This window comes from Semicossyphus pulcher, unplaced genomic scaffold (genome assembly GCF_022749685.1).
Source record: "Semicossyphus pulcher isolate SPU_LCO1_2020_fin unplaced genomic scaffold, fSemPul1.0.p SCAF_4, whole genome shotgun sequence".
Taxonomy (NCBI): domain Eukaryota; kingdom Metazoa; phylum Chordata; class Actinopteri; order Labriformes; family Labridae; genus Semicossyphus; species Semicossyphus pulcher.
In genome coordinates, this window is record NW_027211715.1 from 26,053,905 (window position 1) to 26,078,998 (window position 25,094).

The 25,094-nt window shown below is 42.9% G+C and overlaps 1 protein-coding gene and 1 non-coding gene across 2 annotated transcripts in view; one reads left to right on the forward strand and one right to left on the reverse strand.

Annotated features, from left to right (window-relative positions):
* hmcn1 (hemicentin 1) overlaps nt 1-25,094 on the reverse strand; it is an 87,380-nt gene that overhangs the window by 31,966 nt on the left and 30,320 nt on the right. The window contains exons 7-34 of the mRNA XM_069679597.1: nt 24,842-24,962; nt 24,447-24,710; nt 24,200-24,344; nt 23,330-23,451; nt 20,605-20,874; nt 17,331-17,472; nt 17,022-17,149; nt 16,261-16,374; nt 15,919-16,077; nt 14,133-14,324; nt 13,952-14,047; nt 12,433-12,560; nt 12,193-12,337; nt 10,719-10,831; nt 8,776-8,935; nt 7,609-7,774; nt 7,086-7,213; nt 6,041-6,292; nt 5,778-5,873; nt 5,390-5,584; nt 5,141-5,271; nt 3,694-3,841; nt 3,487-3,613; nt 3,253-3,407; nt 2,853-3,131; nt 2,142-2,423; nt 317-425; nt 62-231 (exon numbers count right to left, since the gene is read on the reverse strand). Coding sequence (XP_069535698.1) covers nt 62-231; nt 317-425; nt 2,142-2,423; nt 2,853-3,131; nt 3,253-3,407; nt 3,487-3,613; nt 3,694-3,841; nt 5,141-5,271; nt 5,390-5,584; nt 5,778-5,873; nt 6,041-6,292; nt 7,086-7,213; nt 7,609-7,774; nt 8,776-8,935; nt 10,719-10,831; nt 12,193-12,337; nt 12,433-12,560; nt 13,952-14,047; nt 14,133-14,324; nt 15,919-16,077; nt 16,261-16,374; nt 17,022-17,149; nt 17,331-17,472; nt 20,605-20,874; nt 23,330-23,451; nt 24,200-24,344; nt 24,447-24,710; nt 24,842-24,962 — 4,537 coding nt within the window. The remainder of the gene's footprint in view (nt 1-61; nt 232-316; nt 426-2,141; nt 2,424-2,852; nt 3,132-3,252; nt 3,408-3,486; nt 3,614-3,693; nt 3,842-5,140; nt 5,272-5,389; nt 5,585-5,777; nt 5,874-6,040; nt 6,293-7,085; nt 7,214-7,608; nt 7,775-8,775; nt 8,936-10,718; nt 10,832-12,192; nt 12,338-12,432; nt 12,561-13,951; nt 14,048-14,132; nt 14,325-15,918; nt 16,078-16,260; nt 16,375-17,021; nt 17,150-17,330; nt 17,473-20,604; nt 20,875-23,329; nt 23,452-24,199; nt 24,345-24,446; nt 24,711-24,841; nt 24,963-25,094) is intronic.
* Nucleotides 754-835, forward strand: trnas-aga (transfer RNA serine (anticodon AGA)). Its single transcript has one exon. It is a non-coding gene; the product is annotated as a tRNA-Ser (tRNA).

Here is a 25,094-nt window from a genome sequence, read left to right on the forward strand (position 1 = left end):
TTTTGTCAGAACGTAAGTAACTTCACTGCTAATCACATGACAAAGCATTTTAATATTTTACCCTGGACGACCACGTTGAAGTCCCTCTCGTGGTCTCCGGCTTCATTCGTGGCCACGCACTGAAAACGAGCCGTGTCAGAGACCTGAGCCCGGGAAACAATCAGCCTTCGACCGCTGGCTCCCACCCGCAGCCCCTCACCCTGTCGGACCGGTTTTCCATCTTTGTACCACCTGGAAAACGAGGGTTTAACAGTGAATGTGTGTTTGCATGTGTATTTATGTATGTTTATCTGTATCCATGAGAGGGAGATCTTACGTGATGGCAGGTGCAGGTGTTCCAGTGGCGTGACACTCCAGCTCCAAAGGGCTGTTGATTATCACTGTGCTGTCTGTCACGTCACCAGCTCCATCAATGAAAGGAGGAACTACAATTCAAAGATATAAATCTCTATGAAGTTTAAAGTAATATAAAGATAAAGATCAGTATTATATTTCATTATTTATTTATCTCTTTCTATATTTCTGCTGCTGACAGTAACAATATAGGAAAAGATCAACAAAAAGGTCATCAATGTAATGATGGGATATTCTGCCTGCGGTTCCCTCTGCTCTGAGTTTGTGTGAGTGTATCAGTCAGACGTGCAGAGCCACAGTGATATAGCAGGTGTCTGCTTCCCATGTGGAATGCGCACACGGTGCAGATAACGGCTGGCCTCAGCACAATCCATCAGTGTCGGCTCAGGTTGCACATGAGTTGTCGTGGCCGAGTGGTTAAGGCGATGGACTAGAAATCCATTGGGGTCTCCCCGCGCAGGTTCGAATCCTGCCGACAACGGCACAGTGCTTTTCCAGCTGTCGGCCATAGTCAATGACTAAACAAACAGCTGTAGCTGCTGGTTTGATAAGGTTTACTTATAGAGATTTAAATGCAGGAGAGGTTACTTCCTACTGGAATTGTGGTTGCAGAAATACTTTGCAAATTCAGACAGCCCCCCATTTCACAACAAAAGGAAAGCACCACTTTTCCTTCTGGCATTACCAGCTAGGCATGGTAAAACGGAAAAAATAATAGCTTTTGATATAATGTTCAAGCTGCATTGCTCTACACAGTAGAGGCTGGACAAAAATGAGTCCTCATCAAAAGTCCTGGCTGTTAGCAGCTAAAAAACACTTGCAACTAGCTGGCCAGTCTTTAAGGAAACAGTACGAGTCAAAAAACTAGAATTCACTTCTTTCATTCTTTAAATAAAAGGTGCTACTGTCATTAGTAATTATTGTTTAGTTTTGTATTTAATTTATTCTGAGCTCTTGTCATGATTTAGTCTTGATAAGTTATGTAATTCATTGTTTTCATTGTTTAGATATCATTTACTGTTTTATTACTGTCTCAGTCTTGAGTTTGGTTTTAGTGTTTCCTGTTACATTTTGTAAGTTCTGGCCCCATGTGTGTCATGTCTTGTTTTATTTCCTGTCTTTGCGTGTTTTCCCTCCTTTCAGATTGTGTGCCCTGCTCTCATTGTTTTCACCTGTCCTGATTAGACTCACCTGTCCCTGATTACCCCGTATGTATTTAGTCTCTGGCCGTGTTCGAAATGCCATACTAAATACTACATACTATATACTACATACTATATACTGCATACTGTGTTCGGCGGTAGTATGCAGCATGGAGGAGCTACGCCAGGCGGAAATAAACCATAACCACCTTCTTTAGCTACAGCACCCCCTTCTGCCTGAATGCTGCTGCCGTCTGCCATTTCAACTGCCGCTGTGTTGTTCCAGCGCTTTGCATTGTGGGATACAGTAGGCGAGGTAGACTGGTCCGATGCATACTGGAGATTTTTTCCAAATCAGTACGACATCCGGGTATTTTATACTGCACATTTTGCTTTTGTTTGCATACTGCATACTACATGCTACATTTTGGCTAAATCAATACGTGCTGCTAGTGTAGTATGGCAATTCGAACACAGCATCTGTGTTTTGGATGCATGATTCGAACCAACCTGTTTTCTCATCTGGTCTTAGTTAGTTAGTTTTGGTCTGCATGTTAGTGTAAATGTTATAACAAGAACAATGAGGCATGAGTGTGTTTATTTGCTGTGCATGTTTCTTTCAGTATTGGCCATGAATTTTCATACCTAAAACTCTGACGTCGTATTTGACCTCCTTCTCCCCAGCGATGCTCGTAGCCACGCAGACGTAACGTCCCGAGTCTGACACCGTGGCTGACATGATTTCTATTTTACCCCCCCGCTCGAGGACACGGACGCTTTCACCATCACGCACAGGAACTCCATCCTTCAGCCAAGTGAGGGAGGGGGGAGGGTGCCCGCCTGCGTCACACTCCAGGATCAGAGACTTACTGAGGACAACTTTCCTCTCAGTTGGCCCGTCATCACCCCCTGCTATGGTGGGCGGCACTGTGGGAGACCAAGGAAAGAACAGAACAAAAGGCGAGTTAAAGCTTCAGAGACTTAATAGATGAAGTCTTTTATCAGCCAACAACATGCAAAATTTCTTAATGCTAAGTCTTTGAGGATCAAAGATTTTCCATTTCAATTGTTTGCCAATTATCAACAGCTGTCTTACAAATGTCTTAGGTTTGTGAGTGAGGCCAAATGCCTTAAAGCTCTGATTTATACAATAATGAGCTTCAGAGCTCAGCACATATGTGAAGGATTGTTAATGCAGAGACAATGGGAGCTTATGATAAGAGATTTCCTCACTTGCTACAAAAGAAAAGCAGATTTAGTGTCTAAATGTGTTTTTAATTTGAAGCCGTTTCAAGGCTGCTTTAAAGCATAACGACACAGAAAATGTCTGTGGATTAGCAGGGATCAAGTTCTTACAGTAGACGTCCAGTTCAAAGCTCTTCTCAGTGCTGCCGGCCACACTGGTCACCTTGCAGGTGTACTGGCCAGTGTCAGACGCCTGCACCCGTGGGATCTTCAGGTAGTGGCCTCGGTCGACGTACTTAGCCTGTCGGTTGGACAGGATGGCCTCACCGTTTCTGTACCAGGTGATGGTGGGAAGCGGCACTCCGCGTGCCTCACACTCCAGTGAAACCACAGTGTCCAGCAGGGCTGTGACATCTGCCGTTATGTTTCCACCTTTGATGGAGGGGGGCACTAGAACAGTAGAATAGATTCAGCTATATTTGGTCATGTTAGGGTTGTGACCATATTACATAGATTTAGTTTATAAAAAGAAGCACCTGACCGCGTACAAGGTGTGAAAATGCACACTCACCATAGACACTGAGGTTGAAGTCCTTGGTCTGTTTGCCAGCTGTGTTCATGACACTGCACTGGTAGCGGGCCTTGTCCCCAAGTCGAGCACTTTTTATCTTCAAAACCTGACCTCTGTTGGTGACCTCGAGGTTGGGATCGCCGAGAAACACCAGCCTACAGAAAAAAAAAGTTTAACTCAGTTTTTTCAGATTTGTTTGGGATTGTAAATACTCGGATATTGGGAGGCACGTACTTCCTGTCCTTGTACCACTGGACTGTAGGGAAGGGCACTCCTTGCACCTTGCACTCCAGACTAATTTCCTGTTTGACGATGGCTGAAACATCTTGAGAAGAGCTCGACCCTTCAATGGTTGGTGGGACTTGGACACAGAGCAAAGATTGTTTATTAGCTGACTGATCAAAACAATGAACAAATGAAAGAATCACTGTCCTTACTCACCCAGTACGTCCACTAAGAAGTCTTTTTCTGTGCTGCCAGCGATGTTGATGGCTTTGCAGCTGTAGCTGCCTGCATCTGTTGTGGCTGCCTTCAACAGTCTCAGGGTTTTTCCCATTTCAAGAATCTGGATGTTGTTACTAGCAACCACCTGTCGATCAGCATAAATGGATGCAATTAAACACAAATGCTTTTGCAAAACAACATAAGTTACAGTTTAGGAAACACGGTCTGACAGTAATTATGCCGTCATTGTGACTCATGATAGATCTAAAGTAAAATAGCTGCAACATTCAACTCCGACGACTCAGAGCCAAATATCTATTCAGCTGAGAAATATAATTTAAAGAGTGCTAAATATGTGAAACGTCTTAAATTGTTGCATGGAACCAAAAACATTCAGAGGACAACAGAGCATCTGTGAGATTGCTAATAATAAGCAGATTGAAGTAAGCGCTCTTAATTCCCATCTGTGCCTCAGAGGAAAAAAGTGGTCAGACTGCCAAGGGAACAAAAAGCAGCCAGCTAACAGGGATGTTAGAGCAAAGTGAGTGCTAACTCTCTGTTCTCACATCAATTTATCATAATTATTCTGCAGTTATAGCTTTGAACATGCTGCCACCATGGCTGGCCTGCCTACGCCCAGGATAAACAGTGTTTTAAGGTCGGTGCTCTTGGACAGTGTAGCCTGTGATCAGAGCTAATGCTGTCTTAATGAGAACTTTCATTAATAAATGAAAGGAAAGATCATTAAGTTTTGTGTTTCAACCGTTGCTAAAGGACTATGTAGATCACAGCTTAAGAAAAGGTTAGCTATAAGGCAGCATGCTACTTTGTCTCTCTGACCATGTTTTTGTTTTGTGTATACATCAGTTTGACTGGCTGTTTAAAGATAATCTCGATAATCTCTTGAGGTAACACAATGGTCATTGAGCCTATGGCCCACTGACGAAAGCCTTCAGCACCCAGTTGGTGACGCGTTTTGCATCACCCAGCAGTGGTTGGTCTGCCAGAGAGAGTAGGCGGAGCTAACGCAACAAACACACTTCTGTGTAAAGTAAGTGTTTTTCCAGTCTCTGAAAGTGTTGCGAGTAAATCTACTATGACTAAACAAACAAAGAAAAGATCGATGACTACAGATACAACTTCAAACATAAGTGAAAATCCAAAGAAAAAGAAACAAACTCGACGCTCAGATGAAGGCAAACAGTCTAAAAAGGAAAGCGACCGTCAGCCAGGAAAATCAAGAGTTACAATCGGCGTGGACTTGCCAAGCAATTACTGTTTATTGCCATAGGTGCCGTTAAAGAGAACAAACTATTTTAGATACACTGTAACTCCAGTAAGAAAGTATGGTGGAGACCTAAAGCACTAAAGACTTAGCACTTAAACTTAAAATAGATGTTTGAAAGGGTGTGGAAACATGAATGACAAGTGGGATTTCACCTACAGGACTTCCATCCTTGTACCAGGTGATGACAGGGGTTGGACTTCCTGTGACATCACACACCAAGTTGGTGGAGTGGCTTAAAACCAACGACACGTTTCCTGGCGTGTCACTGTCACGGAAATCTGGCGGCACTGTGGAGGCATCAAAGGTGTTAGTGTTGATCAAGTGTATGCAAAATGTAAGATTAAAGGAAATTCTTTTAGTGCAAACACTGTGGGCTCATAAACATATACAGAGCAGCTTAATCACCATTGACTTTGAGTTGGTACTTCCTCTCAGTGGATCCAGCATCATTAGCCGCAGCACAGACATACTCTCCATTGTCCAGCGGTGACAGAGAGGCCAGAATCAGCAGCGTGCCGTCCTCCAGGATGGACACACCAGGCTCATTACCTGTTAGCTCCTGGCCATTACGCAACCACCGAATCACTGGCTTAGGAAGACCTGAAAGAGAACGGAAGTCAGTGATAAAAGTGTAAAATACTTGTTGGAATGTTTTGCATTTTTTAACAAGCTTTATCGCACTGAAAGTCACGTTTGATAGGGTGTAAAGTATTATCTGTTATCCTACACAGGGAAACAAAATGATCATCTTATTCTTTGGAATATCAGAGAATGTTTGGAAATGTATCATTACCTTTGGCAGGGCAGGGGAATGCAATACGCTGGTTTGCAACTCTCTCCTGCAGAGGCCGATTGAAAGGGGGCTCCAAAACCTCGACCACAGGAGGAACTGAGAACACACACACCCACATAATTAATGATAAATACACACCAGAAAATACACAGCACACATGATCTGAAACAGTTTTATATATACATCTTTAAAGAAATCGATTGAGTCAGTCTTTAAAACAAAGAATTAAAAACAATGTGATGAAGACATGAACTGAAACCAACCTTGCACTAGAACCCGAACCCGAGCCTCGTCTCTGCCCGCAATGTTAGTTGCCGTACAGGTGTAGGTTCCTTCGTCATCCAACCCAATGTTTTTTAATGCCAGGCTGCCGTCACGTGACACTGGGTAAGTCCTACCATCCTTTGTCCAGGTGAGGGTGGGCTCTGGGACCCCTCTCACCACACAGGGCAGCTCCACAGGGTGACCCAGTTGTATCTTCATTACTCTGGGGCCGGCCTGGATACTCGGGGGGACTGCAGGATGGATGAGGACCAAAGATAATAAGCTTCAGTGCATTGTCAGTACCTGTTTGTTACTTATCACACAGGTATGTTTAGTCAGCCTGGAAGTTTATAATTTTACATCATCATACATAGCTTCAATATCATTAAATGCAGAGGTGTTCATAAAAGAGCTGGGTCTTTTTTCTGGTGGAAAGGGACTCTGCGGACCGAATGGAGTTTGGTAACTCATTCCACCACCTTGGGACTACACAGGAGAAGAGTCTCGTTCGCGAGCATAGCAGGCGGGAGGGAGTGTAGACCTGGATGAGGGAGTTCAGGTAGGCAGGAGCCGCTTTTGTTGCTGTTTTGTAAGCGAGCAACAGGGTTTTGAGTTTGATGCGAGCAGCAATTGGGAACCAGTGGAGGGATATGAACAGTGGAGTAACGTTTGCTGTCTGGGTTGGTTGAAGACCAGTCGCGCTGCTGCGTTCTGGATCATCTGCAGAGGTTTGAATGTTGTGTTGCATGCTCTGAAAGGTAGGGTCTGATCTTCCTGATGTTTTACAGGGCAGATCGACATGACCGATCGATTGAGGCCTCATGAACCTTTAACCTGCATTCAGTGAATCTACAGTATCTCGTGTGACAGTATGTCTAAACTGCAACTCTCATCCAAATCAAGTGATCTTTGATAGTAGCAAACTTCACCTAGTAGACCAAGATGAACTGCAATTCTTACAATTATGATAGAAATAAAAGTTGTACTGCTCAACAGAAACCCACGATTACATCATCATCAACTCTTTGTGGTCTTTGAACTTACCCAAAACACTCAGCTCAATGGTTTGTGTTAGGTTACCAGCAATATTGGAGGCAACACACACATAAAGTCCACTGTCTGAGACTCTGGTCTCCAAGATCTTCATAGAGCCTGATGGGAGCTGAGTGTGCCTGTGAGGAAACAGAAACAGCAATAAAACTAAACCAGAAGAGTGTAAATGTGAGTGAAAATCACTCTTGTAAAGCTTTCAAATGAAAAACAAGCACACACACAGATTTCTTCCCACTCACTCACTCAGGAATTTCTGTAAACAGATCCTCTAGTAATTCTTACTAATCCACAATCAACTATAATTACAGCTCCTGTGACAGGCGCACAGTAGGTAACACAGATCACATAGAAGAGAAAGATTACTCAGTCATCCAATAAAACCACAAACTATATCCTGAGGCTACGAACGGTCCAGAGACTACAACAACAACATACAAAGAAAGGAGTTTAAAAACAAATCTAACTTTAACTCCAAGATTACAGCCAGAGGACAGTCAGTAAGTTTGTGTTTTACCTGGGGGAGAAAGGGGAGATGAGCTGCTTCTCCTTGGCCCAGCTGATGGTGGGAGGTGGGACACTTCTGACCTCACATGGCAAAATAGCATCCTCGCCCTCGATCACTGACATTCTCATTGGCTCTGCTGATCCTCCGGCGCCGCCAGCGTTGGATCTAGGTCGGACTGGACGGACATGCGTAGCTCAGCGTAAGTTCAAGCAGGAAGACTCATTCTTTCATTAAGTCATTCATGTCTCTCCCCCTCTCTGTCCTTCCTGTCTGGCGATCAGCTGATTATGGCCGTTTATTATTTTAAGTACTAAGCCAAATAGATTTAGCCTTGACTTCTGTCAACAAATCATCCTGCAGATGTCAAATTTAAAGCTGTTCTCGTCTCTCCACTGTTAGTCTGTTGTTTCAGTTTGATCATTGCGACCCTCCTCCAACCCATCATCTCCAATACATCTCATCAGTGTCCAGGTCGAGCTCCTCAGCTCATCCTGCATCCTTTCTTCACCACCACCACGACCAGTGTCTAGACTCCATCGAGGGTATCCTATCCTGCTCTCGTTCTCACTACCCCTTCGAGTAAACGAGGACGTTGCGATGGGATCTAATCGCCAAAGACTTAGCACATTTCTCATCTTATAATAAATAATTAAATCATTGAAAGCAGAGAAGCACATATTGCTCCACCTCCTCCATCACTGCACGAGCAGAACTGTGAGGAAAATGGAGAAAATAACTGGTACTTGCTTAGCACTTGGAGCTCTGCCCATTTGCTCGCCAATACATAATCGCAACTGAAAGTGGGCATGGCCGTCAGTGACTCAGCATTGTAGGTTTAACATTAAACTTTAGTTTCAGTCAAGAATCAATAAGTCATTGGGGTTGCCAGATCAGCACATGGATAGTAAAATGGAAAGTAAAAGACAATCCAGTTGAAACAATTGATCCAAAAAAAGCTTGTTATGTTGTGTTTAGCATCTGTCTTTGTGCTGTGAAGTCATTTTCTTGCTAAATCCACCAGAGCGACATGAATCATTTTGCAGTTTGTTAACTGGAAGAGGCTGCTGGACTTCAGAGCGACTGATTTAGTAATAATATGCTGCTGTTAACTGCAACCGAAAGCCCCTTCATCTCTGTAAAGATTTTATTCATCTTTTAGCTCGTGGTGATGTTTACCGTAGACCGTGAGTTGGACCTTCTTGGAGGCGTGGCCGGCAGCATTGGTAGCTGTGCACATGAACTCTCCGGTCTCATTTCCAGAGGGGGAGGCGATGGAGAGGCTGCCATCAGAATCCAGGGAGAAGGCTGGACCACCCAAGTACAGCAGCTCTCCACCCTACAAAACAAATCGCAGCAGGGAGAGGGCAGAGGCCACAGTTTGTTTCATTAACTCAGATTTATTGACACTTCACATTGTAGCCAGAGAAAGAGGTAGGACGTGTGGTTTGACCTTTTAAGTGTTCTTGAATTTATGATTTCATTTTCTGCCCTGATGTTTAATAAAAACAGACTGTGAATAAAAATGGTAATAGGTATACAATCAAATGAACCATAACAAGAAGCACATGTGATGCATCAGGATTGTGTCATCTCTGAGCTGTCCTCTGACTAAGTTGCCTAGACTTGATGGATGTTTTACAGAACAGCGTTGGAATCAGAGGGAATCACATCTTAACAGCTGGGATAAAACTTAGCATGCTCTGGTTTCATGTGTCCCCGAAGCCCTGTTCACTTTAACGGCATCAATTTTACAACTTCGAGAAACTAGTGTAAAAGATGGAAAAGAAGGAGGCACCGTACACACACAGGTTTATAGTGCACACTGACACACACAAGTGCACATTTTAAGAGTTAGCACACTGTACAGGCCGATGGACACAGGTAGAGAGGATGTAATGGAGCAGCAGGCACACACATGTACCGTCACACACAGGCATTTTCTATCAGGTGGCGTTGTCTTACTAGAGTTAGTAAGTCAAGATGTCATGAACTGACTATGTGAAGCCATCAGTAAAATGTTATGACTTTGGAATGGTGTATTACATATGTTGGCAATAGAGCTTTCATAATACTGCATGTTCTGGAGATTTTGTTGACGAAAAATCTAATGCAATATGCGCAATCTTGTCCGTTATACCATGTACCTGCACTTGCTTTATAATCCAATAATACATCCATCCATCCATTATCTATACCTGTGGTTTTCAACTTATAATTTGGGACCCAAAAGTGGGTCGCGGATTTGTGCTTGAAAAAAACTACAAAAGGTCTATGCTGCACTTTTATTTTGAAGGTCATGGCTTTCCTGTGACGTGCATGCAGTAGAAGTGTAGTTTATTCACACTCCATGTAATCACAGCTACATTTACATTTACAGTCTTCAAAACTTGATGAGCTCTTTAGTAGTTGCATTTATGTTGCATGATTTTAGTTTATTCCTGTTGAAAAAAAGGCTGCTAATTGAATGAATTGTAGAGAGCATATTTCACTCTTATGAACTGCCACCTGCGTGTCAATTTAGTTGACTATTAGGCCATGACACGGGTATTTTTCAAAACATGGCTTTTTCTCTGCGTTTTGGCCTTTCGTCCACACACAAACGCTGTTTTAGGTCAATGAAAATTGATCTTTTGTAAAACTCCGGCCAGGATGATGACTTTCAGAAACTGCGTTTCCACAGAGACGTGTAGACGGTGTCAACAGCGTTTTTGGCTCGTGACGTCAGTCTGTGCGCCGCTGTCTCCTTTGTGAGGCGTCACACATGAGGGGACATTCCTTGCAAAATGACAGCCGTGACAAAAACAGTGATGCTTCTAACCTTGCTTACAGGCATGTATGTTTTCACATATATGCACAGGAACAGAGGCGTATGAAGCCAGATAATCTTCCGGCACTAGATTTTTCCAATTTGTCATTGGCAGTGGTGGTGGGTCCTGAGGCTAGACCGGTTGAGAACCACTGATCGATCTATACCACTTATTCTGTTCAGGGTCGTGGAGGGGCTGGAGCCTATCCCAGCTCTCATCGGGCGAGAGGCGGGGTACACCCTGGACCGATCACCAGACAATCACAGGGCTGACAGAATGCTTTATGATTCAATAGGTAAATAAAATACACACCTTGGCCCAGGTAATGTCAGGGGTGGGCTCTCCACTGGCGCGGCAGGGCAGAGTGATTGGTGTTCCCTCAATTGTGCTGAACACCTGAGGGCCGTGCTGAATGGTAGGAATCACTGGGAATATAAGAAAATACATAAGACACAATGAGGCCAGTGCGTGTCTTACTTTCATCTGTACAAATTACACTCAGGTTCAGTGCCACCTCTTTCTGGTTTTGTCTGGAATATACAACATTCAGTGCAGACATTTTTTCACTTTCTTGTCCTTTCCTGCTCTTCGTCAACATCTGTCTTGTTTGTGTTGTCTGTAATGACCCTTGGAATCTGCAGAAAAGATCAGCCCTCGGAGGCTTGGAGCATCTTCTTGGAAATTTGATTTAAGTAAACTGCACAATGACACACTGTGCAGAGAACACATATTACATGGCCGTCGTCTGTCTGCACTCTTTGCATGTGCTTCACTGTAATGCAGCTCTTATGGAAAGTATTTCTCACAGGTCTTGGCAAATTGAGCTATACACTGAATTAAGTAGTGTGGATGTCCAGTGCTTTGTATATTTACATCTGAGAGGAGCTGACCTAATTCTAAACACTGAAGTCAGTGCTGTTATGTACATGCTGCAGACGATTCCTGTTTGAGTCGGTAGAATCTGGCAATGACAGATTTTAGTATAAATGCAGAACACATTTTCTGCTCCCACTGTGCTCCAAACTCTGCAACCTCAAAGATAATCCTATTCATAAGGGTAAGAGCCATCTGCAGTGTCAGGGAGGCGTTTAAGAGGGGCAGTAAGAAATGGGGGAAGAGGGGGGTAAAACAGTAAAAGACGGAGAGGGCATTTCATAACTCATAAAACATTTACAATAGTTCTTTTCATAGATATTGAGCAGAGAAAGAACAGGTGAAGAATAATATTAAGAATGGCTCAGTTCCATTAAGTGTCCTTGAATACACAAAATCAGGACCTGGACTCCAACAATGAATGAAGCCATCGTTAGAGTTATTAATTACACCTGCTGCTTTCCAACTCTGACTGGCTTTAAGCCTCTTGCAAACTTGGACTGTTTCAGCAGCAGCACTTTCTTTAAGTCCCCCCGGTTACTGTTTATATATGGCAGCATACAAACATTTAGTTGTTGGTTTAAAACACACAATAATTTAGTTGTATGCTTTTTAATGTGTTCTCATTTGTTATCTGTTTATCCAACAGTCCACTTTTCTATATCTGCTTGCAACTACACTGTAATGTGGTATAAACAATATATTAAATGTTTATATAATGCTCATAAATAATGAGCAGGGGGACTGAAAGTGTAGTGTTGCAATCCCAACGAGAACCCTGGCTTTCGATAATCTGCTTCAAACTACCTCATTTCTTGTTACATCCTCAGTGCACCTTTAAAACTAAACTTTAAAATGTCCTTCATTTTTGTCTGTTTAAAATTGGTTTGTATGTATATTCTTTGTAAATTACCGTAAACATTGACGGTGGTGGTATGGTTGGTGGCCCCAACAACGCTTTCAGCCAAACAGGTGTAGTCGCCAGCATCGTCTAAGCGGACTCTCTCAATATGCAGACTGCCGTCCTTCCTCACCGTCACATACTGGTCTGAGGTCACCTGGAAGATTTGTGCGTAAAATAGGCTTAAATTAAATCCTGGTGATTTAACTACAAGACATCTAAAAAGTGTAAATTTCCACTGTGTGTGCTCACCAAGCCGTAATTGTGCAGCCATTGCCGCTCAGGCAGCGGATTCCCAGCCAAGAGCACGCAGGGCAAAGTCATCTGCTGGTCCTCGATCACACTGAGCACAGTCGGACTCATCGCGATGACAGGCGAGACTGCAGATACCATGCAAACAATTATACAGAGCTTTCGTCTAAAAAATCAAGGAGGCTCATATCAGAAAAATGATTAAGTCGGTTCATATTAGCAGGAAGCTGTAAAATCCTCTGAAGCTGTTTGATTTCCTGTTGAGATTTACAATAAAGATCAAAAACACACACGCACAGCTCAAGTTATTTGTGTGTTTAGAAGCGTACAACCAAAAGAACCAAACAATGGCTGCAATTCAGTTCAAACTTTAAAACAGAGAGCCATGAAAATATTTGAAATGTTTCAAATTTGCTGCATCAACAAAAAGCTTGGTTGGATTTATCTTCTTGAATCTTTTCAGACAAAAATAATGAAGTTATGATTTCAGACAAAACCAAAAGGAAGCACATGTGTTAGTGTTTGTGTTTTAAAAGTATAATGAATAGGGAATGCTTGGTTGCTATAAACACATTATCAATACAGCGTATACAGTAATCCTTTTCCACAGCTGCTTAAAGTATCAACACACCCCTTTCTTGACATGTGATAAAACACGGACAATGCTGATGTCATGTGTCGGGGCTGTGATAGACAACAGGGTGTCTTCAAGGGGAATTTGACGACCACCCAATTTCACTGGCCTGGGAACACAACCTCACACACACACATAAACACGCACACACGCATACATGCCATGTGCCAATTTAATTTGTCTCCACCCGCACCGTTTGCCAAATAAGCTACTTCACATGTGCTTCTGTATTGGGTGTGGGAGACTCATGAGGACGCACTGTCAGTAGGGAAACGGGGCAGTGGGGCAGTAATATATGTCATCTGGGTGGGTCTGCTTTTTCTAACCTTTGGCCCACTTCTAAGAGCTCAGTGTGTTTCCACTGTAGAGAGAACGGTAAAACAGAAACAGTAGTTAACAAGGAACATGTGTTCAAACACACCCACTGAAATGTTCTGATGAACTTGAACTCACGTGTTACGACTCAAACAGAATCGCACACATAAACAAAGACATACAGACAGACGCAGAATCTCGAGTATACTGTATGGGATGTTTGGTTAGACATAATCAGACAAATGCAGATTCAGCAAAAAGGGATTTTGTGGGTCTTTGAAGTGCAAAGCATTTCAAGACAGGCACAGCCATGTCAGCACTTTACGCTGACCTTACTGCCTGCAAGCCATTATGATTGTCTCCTTGTGGCTTTTAAAGCTAAACAATCAATCAATATAAATCACAGAGCCCAGATGCAAATTACAATGCCTGCTTCCTTTCTGATATAATTGCGTTAGGAATACTTGGATGTATCTGTAGATTAAGAGACAAGGCTATTTATATTCTAGAGGGAGAGAGAGACAGAAATGGAGAGTCACAGATGCCAGACTTTGTAAATGTTGCACTCACCCAGTCCCGTCACAGTGACTCTGGCCTCGGCCTGGATTCTGCCGAATTGGTTGTGAGCCTCACAGACATAAGACGCCTCATCATCCACCCACAGGTCTGAGAGGGAAAAAAAGATATTAATGTCTAACCTACAGTATTTTAACATTTAATATGCATGCACACATTCAGCTAATAAACTCACTGGTGATGTGTAGACCTCCCCCGCTCTGTGTGACAGTGCCCTGTGCACGGGGCGTGTTGAAAATGGGGAGTCCATCCTCCCTCCTCCAGGTGACCTGCGGTTCAGGGTGACCTTCGGTGGAGCACGCTAGGGTCACATTGGAGCCGATGTCCAGGGCCACATCTGATGGTTGTCGGGTGAACTTGGGTGGGGCTGGAGCGATCAAGGTTGACGATAGCAAGGGTAAAAAAAAGTTTAAGGGATACTGATCATCTGTATTACATTTTACAGACAATCAAGCTGTCCGTCATGCACGCCTGGGTTGTTCATGGCTGATTTTAAGACCAGATGTGTTGAGCTGTGTGAGTATGAAGCCCCAAGATGTTCAACATTAGATAAGACATTTTGGAATAAATTATTATTTGACAAAAAGCGGGGAAAACGTACAAAAGAGTCATGTTTCTTTTTATGACAATTGCGTACCCTCCATTCACCTTTTTAACAAATCAAAAGTACCCTTCCTTTTAAGCTAGCTTGCTCAACAGCTAGCAGCTTAGCTAAAGCAATAACAATGTCAAAGTAGTTCTGAAATAGCTATCTAGTTGCTGCTGTACAAAAACACACACAGCACACATTATTATTTATCTACAAACTTACCAAGCTGGCTCACTGGCTAGGGAACATAGTGGACATGGTCATGCTCATGGACAGTGTCAACAGTAGCAGCTAGCTGTTTGATTCCAAGAAAAATGAAGAGCCAAAAACACAGCACACTCAATGCTGGCTTCAAAACTAGTCAGTCCAAAAGTGATGAGTGAAAATCTAGTGTAATTTTATTTTTATATTGGGATTATTAGCAGGTATGATGCCTACCCTGACTAAACCTGGCTTGCTAGCTTAGCTCGTTAACTACCATATTAGCCAATTAATTAGCCTTGGTTGTAGACCGTATCGTTATATTACTTGAAAAACGTAGCATTTCCTACCCATCTTCTCCAGCTTCACTCTCCGGCCAAATACATTCTCTTGTCTCTGCTTATTTTTTGTTCTCACCCATTCCACTTGTCTCTTCAGCTTTACTTCCTGACCTGTGTGTTCCCGCCTTGATGCTGAGAAATAAGCTCACAAGCTAGTTTAGCGCGATAGCATGACTAGTTGTAGGCTATAAAGCCACATAATTTGATTAACTGCGTCTGTGTACTGTTTATTTATTACAGTGGAAGTGTCTAGTATGTAGTATTTGGTTGATTCAAAATAACATCATCGCTGTTGTTACTCTAGCTAACAGGAGCTAACAGCTTCATTTGATCGCTGTTGAGTTTATTAGCTTAAGAAATGTGTCATGCTCAGAAGTAAAACTTGATATTTAATATGTATTGTCAATATGGTAGAATGAAATGTACAAACACTGAAAAATGGCGTTTTCAAATAAAATGTCTATAATCTATTAGAGATTATAAATAATCTTAGTAAAGAAAGTGAATGATTAATGAAATTTCATAATAATGAGTCTATTCTGTATAATATCTATTGAATATTGAACAGTTTAGGGTTTCATACGTGTAAGTCCAAGGCCAAAATTGTGCCACAACAGGTGAAACACAACAGGATACACAACAAATGTAGGCCAGGTGTAGGCTGTTGCAGTCTTACAAAACAAAAAACAAGTAAAAAAAAAGCTTAAAATTTAATTTTGTTGCAGGCTGTACGTTCACAGATACAATAAGGCTAAATTATTTTCTCACTCTGGGTTAATTGTACAGAGAACTATTTTTACAAGGTTAAATAAACTCTGTGTCACTCTCACCTCCTACATCGAGGGAGATCTTTCCTGACGAGGTACCAGCAGCATTGACAGCTACACAGGTGTAAACTCCAGTGTCGACATCCTGGGTCCTCTTGATTGTCAGTGTACCTCCTAATGTATCCACGTCCAAGAAGGATGACGAATGCAGCCGGACATCATCTGGAATAACAACAAATGCAGCAGTTGAGTGTAGTCAGCTTGGTAGTTAAAAAAGTGTTATAATGCGCCTCTCTGAGCACATAATGGGAAAAAAATAAGTCTTTATATTAACTACTGCTTGTGTAATTTGAATGTGCCCATGTGTTTTTGAGGTTGCACTTCCTTCTACTTCTGTGTTGTTACCTTTGTACCACCAGATCTCTGGCTGTGGGATTCCACTCGCAGAACAGGCCATCACTGTGATTTCACCAACGCTAATGAGAATATCACTCAGAGCCACTGTCACCACAGGGGATTCTAGGAGGAGGAGAGTTGTTGAACAATAGACAGAACATCAGTATGATTTAGAGAGCAAATAGAAATGCAGTACATACTGTGTGGACGTGCATATTGCAGCTCAACAAAATGCCTGGTGGTTGATAATGTTGCCCACAGCTAGATGGTTCTGGGTTTCACTCATAGACTGTAAATAGGAAGAGGGAGAAGCCTCTGGTTTCAAAACTTCCACTTATAGCCACTGCAGAAGTGCCTTAAACCTGCATTCCTTGTAATGGCCGCCATGGGGCAACTCGACTGGTTGCAAAAGAAAGTCCAAAACCAGTTTGTAAAATTAACCTAGTTCTCAGTATCTTTAATACATAAATAAACAATTTCCTATGAGTTTTTGGTTTAAAATTGGCAGTTTATAGTGTTTTCCAATACCACATCATGTTATATTTGTAAATAATGGTCCAATTAAGAGCAAAACAGGCATTAAATCAGGGTATGCTTTGGGGTGGGGCTACATGTGATTCACAAGTGGCTACCACGGCGGCCTGTCAACCTTGCTAAAGGGCTAGCTAGCCCTGTGATTGACTAGTGACCTGTACCCCAGCTTCGCCCAGTGTCACCTAGTTGATCAGCATTTAGCTAACTGATGGCTGCTTGCTTTCTCTGCCACTCACCTATGTAAGTGAGGATGGAAGTCATGGTGTCTGTCCCAGCTTGGTTACTTGCGAGACATCCATACACTCCTCCGTCCTTCTGCTCCATGTTTCTTATAACCAGCGTGCCATCAGGAGTCATCCTGTATCTGAACACGCAAGATACACAAATCAGTATGATACATGAGCCCTAAAAATCAAGATATAAACATTGTAATCATTATTACCAGCATAAGGAAACATTTTCAGGTCTGTTAAAACACCTGTAATGTACAAATCGTAAACTTATAAGTCCTCCAATTAATTAACTTAAAAGGGAGATTAATTCACCTGCTGGATGCCATGAGGAACATGTCATTGTGGGTCCAAACCAGACGGGGTGGAGGGTAGCCGCTGGCCGAGCATCTGATCCGCACTTCATCTCCTGTTGTAAAGGTTTGATTCCGGGGCTCTACTGAAACTCTGGGCACCTCTGGAGGAAAACAGAAGTGATCAAAAATATTACATTTTTCATCAAATAAAATAGTCGGTAATCTATGACACAGACAGGTTAAGAAGGTGTGAAAGTGAAAATCAAAGCTCCAGTTTAAATCAGTATAAAGTTGATCCTGCAGGTTAGGAACGTCCTCCGCAACCCTGAATGGATGTTGGCCGAGCCTCAAGGTGCACCAGAGCATAAACTTTTATTGTCACTGTAGCAGGAGGAGTGATGGCCGTTACTAAAACTAATAATGTTTCACAGCATATCATTCACCACCATTTCCTCTTAGCTGGTGAAACAGGCCGAGATATTGAATCCAGACGCAGAGAAGTTGTGGAAGATTTTCCAATTGATTCATGATGTGTAATTGAACCGTTTAAGGGCGGGCTTTCTCTTTTCTGCTCCCACTGCTGGAATCTTCTCCTGAGTCTTGGAACTTTCCAATGTGTAGAGAAGTTAGTGTGAGAACTAGAAAGAGAGCGTTTCCAAAACAACACAATTACAATTTGTGTCCATATAAGATGTCAGACATTATTAATTTCAAGGTATTTTGAAAATGAAGAAAACAGTAAAGGAAGGAAAAGTTAAACATTCAAAGAGACAGTTTATTTTGGTTTGTTGAAGGTAAGTAGTGGTGCAGAAGAAGCCCTGTGGTCACAAGTTCAAAGGTTCACACGTGAGTACAGTAGGTGTGAAGGAATGTTTAGGCTCTGTACTGATGTTTCCACTTCAATCATCACTGATGCCATGTTTTGAAGGAAATACAGCACATTTACCAGATGCTGACGATAAATTCACAAGTTATGCTTTTGATATATGACAACCTTGACCTGAAACAAATTAAAACACCTCGACATGCCACCTTACTCATCATCATCTTGCGGCGCCTGAGGCCACCCTGTCCTGATTGTATGACCCAGATACGTCTTGTTGGGCCCCTTTCTGTGTTTAGGCCAAGCCACGCTCTCTCCTCACATGTGTCCTCCAACTTGTGATGTTGCCCTGCTCTCAGCAGCTGAAACGTTTCTGTCTTAAGTGCTCCCTTCATCACCTGCTTCATCTTTCCTTTTTTCTTCCTCCTCTTATACCTCATTATACCCTTTTCTTTGGCTCTTTTGCTCTCATCTTCTCTCCCTTTATCTCTTCTTATCAGATTACATCCACATTACGCTGGCTCATTGTAGAAACGGGTGACAACTACGGTGGCTGAGAGGTTTCGAATGAACAACATATCCAAAACGCTTTGCAAATTCAAAAAACACAAGTGCAAAAGCTGCAACACTAATAGAAAAGCCACAATGGAGGTGAGCGAAAATGGGCAGAATAGTGTCTCTCTATTATTGTTGAACCTTATACATGTGTGAGAGAGAGTAGCTGCAATGTTGTTCAATGTCTATATATATATTTTATATGTAAGTAGGCTACTCTGCCATTTAATGTTAGGCTATCATGAAGCTAGCTATGCTTGTATGTGTCTGTGTTGCAGCTTTTGCACTTGTGTTTTTCAAATTTGCAAAGAATTTCAGTTACGGAGTTTGTTTGAAACCTCTCAGCCACCGTAGAAAACTGTGTGAACGCACAATAGCATTTTCAGGTTGTTTTGCACATTTAAACAGAAGGAAAAAAGGCAGAAATCTTTACTTCTTCGGCGCAAATTTGTTGGAGAACAACAAAACTGTGCACCACATCCAACTTTGTTGTAAGAAGTGTTCAGTCAAAGATGATACAATCTACTTTCTGTTTCTTTCTGCTTTCAAAGAAACAAACTCAAAATGTTTTCGTTCACATATCTCTATTTCTCTTATCCGAATATTGAACAAGCAGAAAATATTGATTTGATCTCTGTTAAAAAGGCACCACCACCAGCACAGCTGTGCTGAGAACTCATTTAAATTACTTTCTAATGATAACAAAGTTGTCAAAATGACGCCTAAAGACAACACATGAATTGTCTATCATATCAACATTTAAAATCTGTGAGTAGTGTGAAGGTAAGGTTCCAAAATAAGAAGAAAAGATGCGTTTTCAAACGTTATTGAACTTGACTCACTTCAAAGCGAGACTAATAACTAGGATGGGACTGACCAGGGGGAATTAGCAAACCCCCAGGGCTTGCTGACAGCTGTTCTACACAGAGGGACTTAGGCACAAAGAAACATGACGCAGTAAGACATTAGTTAAAGAGAGGAAAAAATAAAAAAGAGCGATTTGACAGGATGACATGAAAAAGGACATACAGGTGGAGGAAATGTAAAACAGGAAAATATTCAGTTAAATCAAGAGAAAAAGCTTTTGGGAAAACTGTGTAACTAATCACTCAGTGAGACGAGCCAAATGACAGCGTCTCCCTCCAAGCCTGTCTGCAGCTCTGGTGTTAAACCTGCAACTTTTCAATCTGTGTCACTGCGGTTTACCTGGCAGAGACAGCTCCAAGTTAAAATCACAGTGAACCTTTCAATGATTTAAATTTAGGTCGAGAAAAAGAGTCAGCTTAAGATGAAGTGGAACAACTTGTTTTTGCTTCTTAGCATCAAAACCTGGCAGGACTCGTACAGGGAGGAATTCAGGATACAGTAAGAAGCATATGGCCTTTGAATTAACTTCTTCTGGGTCTCATGGTTGTATAACAAAGTCAATACTGGATGTTCGATTGGACAGATTGAATTATATAAAACTAAATTCCTTGCTTCTCTCACTTACTTTGTCTTAGCTCTCTCTCTGGCTGAAATCATCAGTTAAAGACAGGTTTTAGCAGCTGTATTACATCGCCATTTCCTGGCCGGGCTCAGGCCAACGCTCTGTGGTGCTGCTTACAACAAAGTGTTCCTGATTCAGTGTCGGGGAAGTGTTAGAAACAAGAATATGAGAGCTGTCCGGAGGTGGAAAACTCTGCTTTTCAGGCAGGCATAAATAATTTTCACACATCCTTTAAAGCATTAGGGTGAGTTATAAGGAGCTGGGGAGGGAAGAAGGGCGGGGGCACTTGGGAGACAATCATGTTTTAAGGAAGGAGGTTGCAGTTTGCCAAGAGTCTTGTTCTCCCTCTGTGAAAGTAACACACATACAAAAGACAACAGCTCCTACATATTTGAACACGTGCAACAATAAAAACACACTCCTCACCTTGCACAGTGAGGTAGATCCGCTCCGCCATCACCCCTCCTTCGTTTATAGCGATGCACTCGTACCAGCCCGAGTGATCCGGGGTCACAGAGGACACCTGCAGCGAGAGGTTGGTCAACACCTGCACCCGAGGGTCCAGGCGGGCATCGTGGCCTCCCCTCAGCCAGGTGAGGTTGAAGCTGACCGTGCTGACGACGTGGCAGGTGAAGACGGCGCGTGAGCCGGGAGACACGGTTACATTTCCCTCCACTGTGACGGCTGGAGGCGGCTCTGCAGGAGGAGGAAGAAATGCTGTCAGCAGCTGACATATATTAGCTTAGCACAAAGAAAGCTACAATGTTCGAGGTAAGACGCATATATAGAGACATGTTCTTTTCAGTCATGGGGAAGACCACACTTATTTTGGGGGTCAGTGTCTCGCCCAAGGACACTTCGCCATGTGGACTGCAGCAGTCAGGGATCAAACCCACAACCGTCCGACTGAGATAGAGAGAGAGTTGCAACTGGCAACTTTTCAAGAACTTCAACCAAGTGCAATTGCCTTTTGCATTAAGCTTAGAATCACCACTGAGCCACATCTAACATTTATTTCTTAGCTTGTCTTTTATTGTGAAATCCTGATGAGTTCTAACAATTAAGACAAAACGAGTCAAAAATCAAACAATTCAAAAAGGGATCATCAATCTTTGGTTTAATTGCTCTCAATTTATGGACATATTTAAATTGTGTTACTCGACCACAACCCTTCAAGGGTCTGGAAAAAAGATTCTCTACAGCTGCATTATGGGAAATGTAGGGGCTGGACTTATACTACGGGCTATCTGCGCTTCTGATGCTCCGATTTTGATCACTCCTTCTCTTCAATGAAAGTCCATCCATCCATGATCTATACCGCTTATCTTGTTCAGGGTCGCGGGAGACTGGAGCCTATCCCAGCTGTCACTGGGCGAGAAGCGGGGTACATTCTGGACTGATTGCCAGTCAATCAAAGGGCTGACACACAGACACAGACAACCTTTCACGTTCACGCTCACACCTACGGGCAATTTTAGAATCACCTAACGAGCATGTCTTTGGACTGTGGGAGGAAGCTGGAGTACCCTTGGGGGAACCCGCATGAGGAGAACATGCAAACACACAGAAAGGTCCTGAAAGGTCCGTTTGCCCATTATTTCTCCATCTTTCCTCTCCTGTGTCGTCAATATTTATTATCAGGGGTCTTTCGGAGCTTAGCGAGGGGGAAAGGGGAAGGGAGCGAAAGAGGTAAAGAAAGAGTGGAGGAGGGCCAGCAGAGGTAGCAGAGGCTTTGGCTCGGATACAAGGAGGATGCTGGGGATTTCAGCACAGCTCCTCGGGATTAAGAGGACATACATTTGGCAGCATGTGCGGGTATTAGGTGTTTGCATGTGTTCCTATGTTTATGTCATGCTAGTAACATCACTTTTCAATGGACAAAGGTTGGAGCTGTGGCTGATGCAGATTAATTTCGCCATGAGAGGTGAAAGTAGGGCAAACAAAATCCTCTCTGCAACGGTGGACTGCGATCGCGGTGGGTGTGTTACTGTAATAAGTTACAGTCATACATTACACAGATCCCGGCCTGGCTCCCTCCCTCCTTCTTCTGTTTCACAAAAATGTCTTTCAACTACCTCTCACTCTCTTTTTTTTTCTGTGCACTCCACCTTCTTCTTCTGTGCTGGACATTCATCATGTTGATGAGGGTCTGGAGAGTTTCACAAAGCAGGAAGTTTTTGGACAAGGAGAACTTTACTGAGAGCTTTGAGGCGTGTGTTTGTAATAATGGCAAGAGTTCAGACTGAATATAAAAGCCTTCATATTATTTTGAAGAAGGCAAATACTCATTTCTTTAGGGCAATTTTTAGTGCAAAGCCAGGAACATATTTACAGCCTTCCACGTATTCTCGTCTTACATCATATCTACAGTCCATTGCTTTACAAATCAGGCACACAAACCATATACCATAAACCCCATGACATGATGGCCGTGAGGCATGGATTACAACCTCATGTTAGGGTCAAATTCTCCATAAAGCTGCATTTATTCTGTCATCATGCAGGTTCTCCGCATGGGATCCACAGCAAGAGACCTTGAAGCTATAAAACTCAACCCACAACGAGTGGCGCTTGGAAATTTAACCACATGCCCAGAAGTGGTGTAAACGTGCGAGTGAGTGTGACTTTATCTCGCTGCACCATTTCAGTCGAGGAATGTTCTCTCTTTGTGCAGCATGAATCGTTTGTGTCCTCTCAGAAGACATAATACGAGACATTAAAGCCAACTGAAGTCAGTAAAGGCAGTTAAACTTTCAGATTGCTCACTGACTTGTAAGTAAATTCATCACACGCCAATTACACTTATTGACCTTCTTGAGCTTTCCTGTCAGCAGTCCTGTCTCACCGTCCTGGCTCGTTACACATAGTGATGGAGGGTCGCTCACCATACACTGTTAATTAACAGTAACTGCTAACAGTCATGTAGCATGTCTTAAATGTTGTAATAGTTTAATATTTCATCATTTGTCTCATATCCTACAAATTCCTTCTGTCATAGTTGATTTGGATTTAGATTGTTTTGACGATCTTTGCATTTTGTCTGTCTGCTTGTAATTATGACTTTAATGGAGTTCATGCATATCAAGTAGTGATTAAATAGGCAGGATAAGCTTCTGTGTCAGAGGGAATGAGTTTTGGTATGTGTGCTTACCTGATACATCCAGGAAGGTGCGAGCTCTTCCCGTCCCAGCGCTGCTGACCGCGATGCACTCGTAGAAGCCCTCATCCTTTAGAGTGACCTGCGGTATCGCCCATGATGCATTGTCAGACTCACTAGAATCAAAAGAATGAACATCAAACAACCTTTATATTAATTATTTGTTGTATATGAAGTTTAATCAATTTAAACTGCTACTGCCACAACACTTGATCGAGTTAAAATTCTATTTGTGTTTGTCTATCAGCTGAGAGGATCCGGGGAAACGCTGTTTATCCGCACGATCCCATAACAAAGTGAATATCTGCAGCTCATTTCCAGTCTGCATGGTTGATTTGTTTTCCAAACCCTGGTTCGTGTGGTAGGAGGCGACACTTAAAGAGCTACTACCTAGAGTGTGCTGTGTATTTTTTCCTGTAGTTTCTGTTTGTTTGTATTCTTGCTTTGCTCTTAAGAGAAATAAACACAGTAAAAAAAATGTATACCTTGTTACAAGTCAGGTGCAGTCATAAAAATGTTTAGATTTCCTGATTTTAGACAGGCTGGAAATGGATAAAATGACCGTCTGGTTAGAGATTGTCTCTAACCAGACGGTCATTTTATCCAATTCCAACCTGTGTGGAACTGGCATATCTTAACAGTTACTAAATGTTGGCAGAAGTAAATGCTTTAGAGCACGTCTATTCCTCTTTATATCAGACCTCTGTGTTTATTTAGAACCTCAAATAAGGGAGACATCCTGGAAGAATTTTCCTTATCCAGATTGAGGGTCTAAGGACTGAGGGTGTATGCTATACCTATTTGAATGCCCCTTGATGAAAATGTGTGATATTGGACTGTTTGGCAGTGTACGCCCATGATCACCTGAAGAGTTGGTCCACCCCCAGTCGCCTCCCGTCCCTGCTGAAGCGCAGAGTGAACGGGATCAGGCTCTCTATCTGGCAGTTGACAGCTCCTCTCTGGAGGTAGTAGCCATGAGTGGTGGCCGGCATCAGCACCTTCGGGGCATCTTAAAGAGAGATAGAGGAAAGAAGCAAACAAAGCTGTTAAAACAATTTAAGTAGCCCCTTTAACCTTCTTCTAAAAATGGGTGAAAACCTGCATCACTGACCAGGTTTGATGCTGGAGAAGGAAACGCTGGAGACTCTCTGGAACATGTAACCGTCCAGGTCATACCCCGTCACCCGCAGGAAGAAGGCCTCGTTGGGTGGGATGAACTCTGTGATGTTCCAGAGGCCGTACGGCTGCCGCTCGGGGTAGAAGCGGATCGGCAGAGTTTTGATCACTTCGCCGTTGATTGACAGGAGGTCCAGCCTGTCCGCCCGCGCAGGAGGTAAAAGCCCGGTGGTGTTCAGCAGGATGTGGGTGGGAATACCTGGAAAATTGTTATAACATGAACTTTATACTGTCCAAGAGCTACAAGATGTAAGTGAAGCGAACAGGTGAAAGGGAAAACAGACAACAGCTGTGGTGCTTTTACAATTCGGCAAGGTTGACCTGACTGACCTTGAACCGGCCTGCTGGAGGTCTTCTTGAAGTCCAGGGTGGGCTTTCTGGAAAACCCGGCTCGGAAGTCGATGGTGCTGAGACCTGAGATACGAACGGAGTGTCTTCCCTCACTAGAGGTCTGCATCAGAGAAAAGAAGACATGTAGATTTATGTACACAAACAATGCTTAGTGCACCCTTGTTTCTAGCTTCGAGGTTTCATCTTAATATGCAGTATCATTATGAAAAAAGGCCCTTAGAGTGGTTGCATC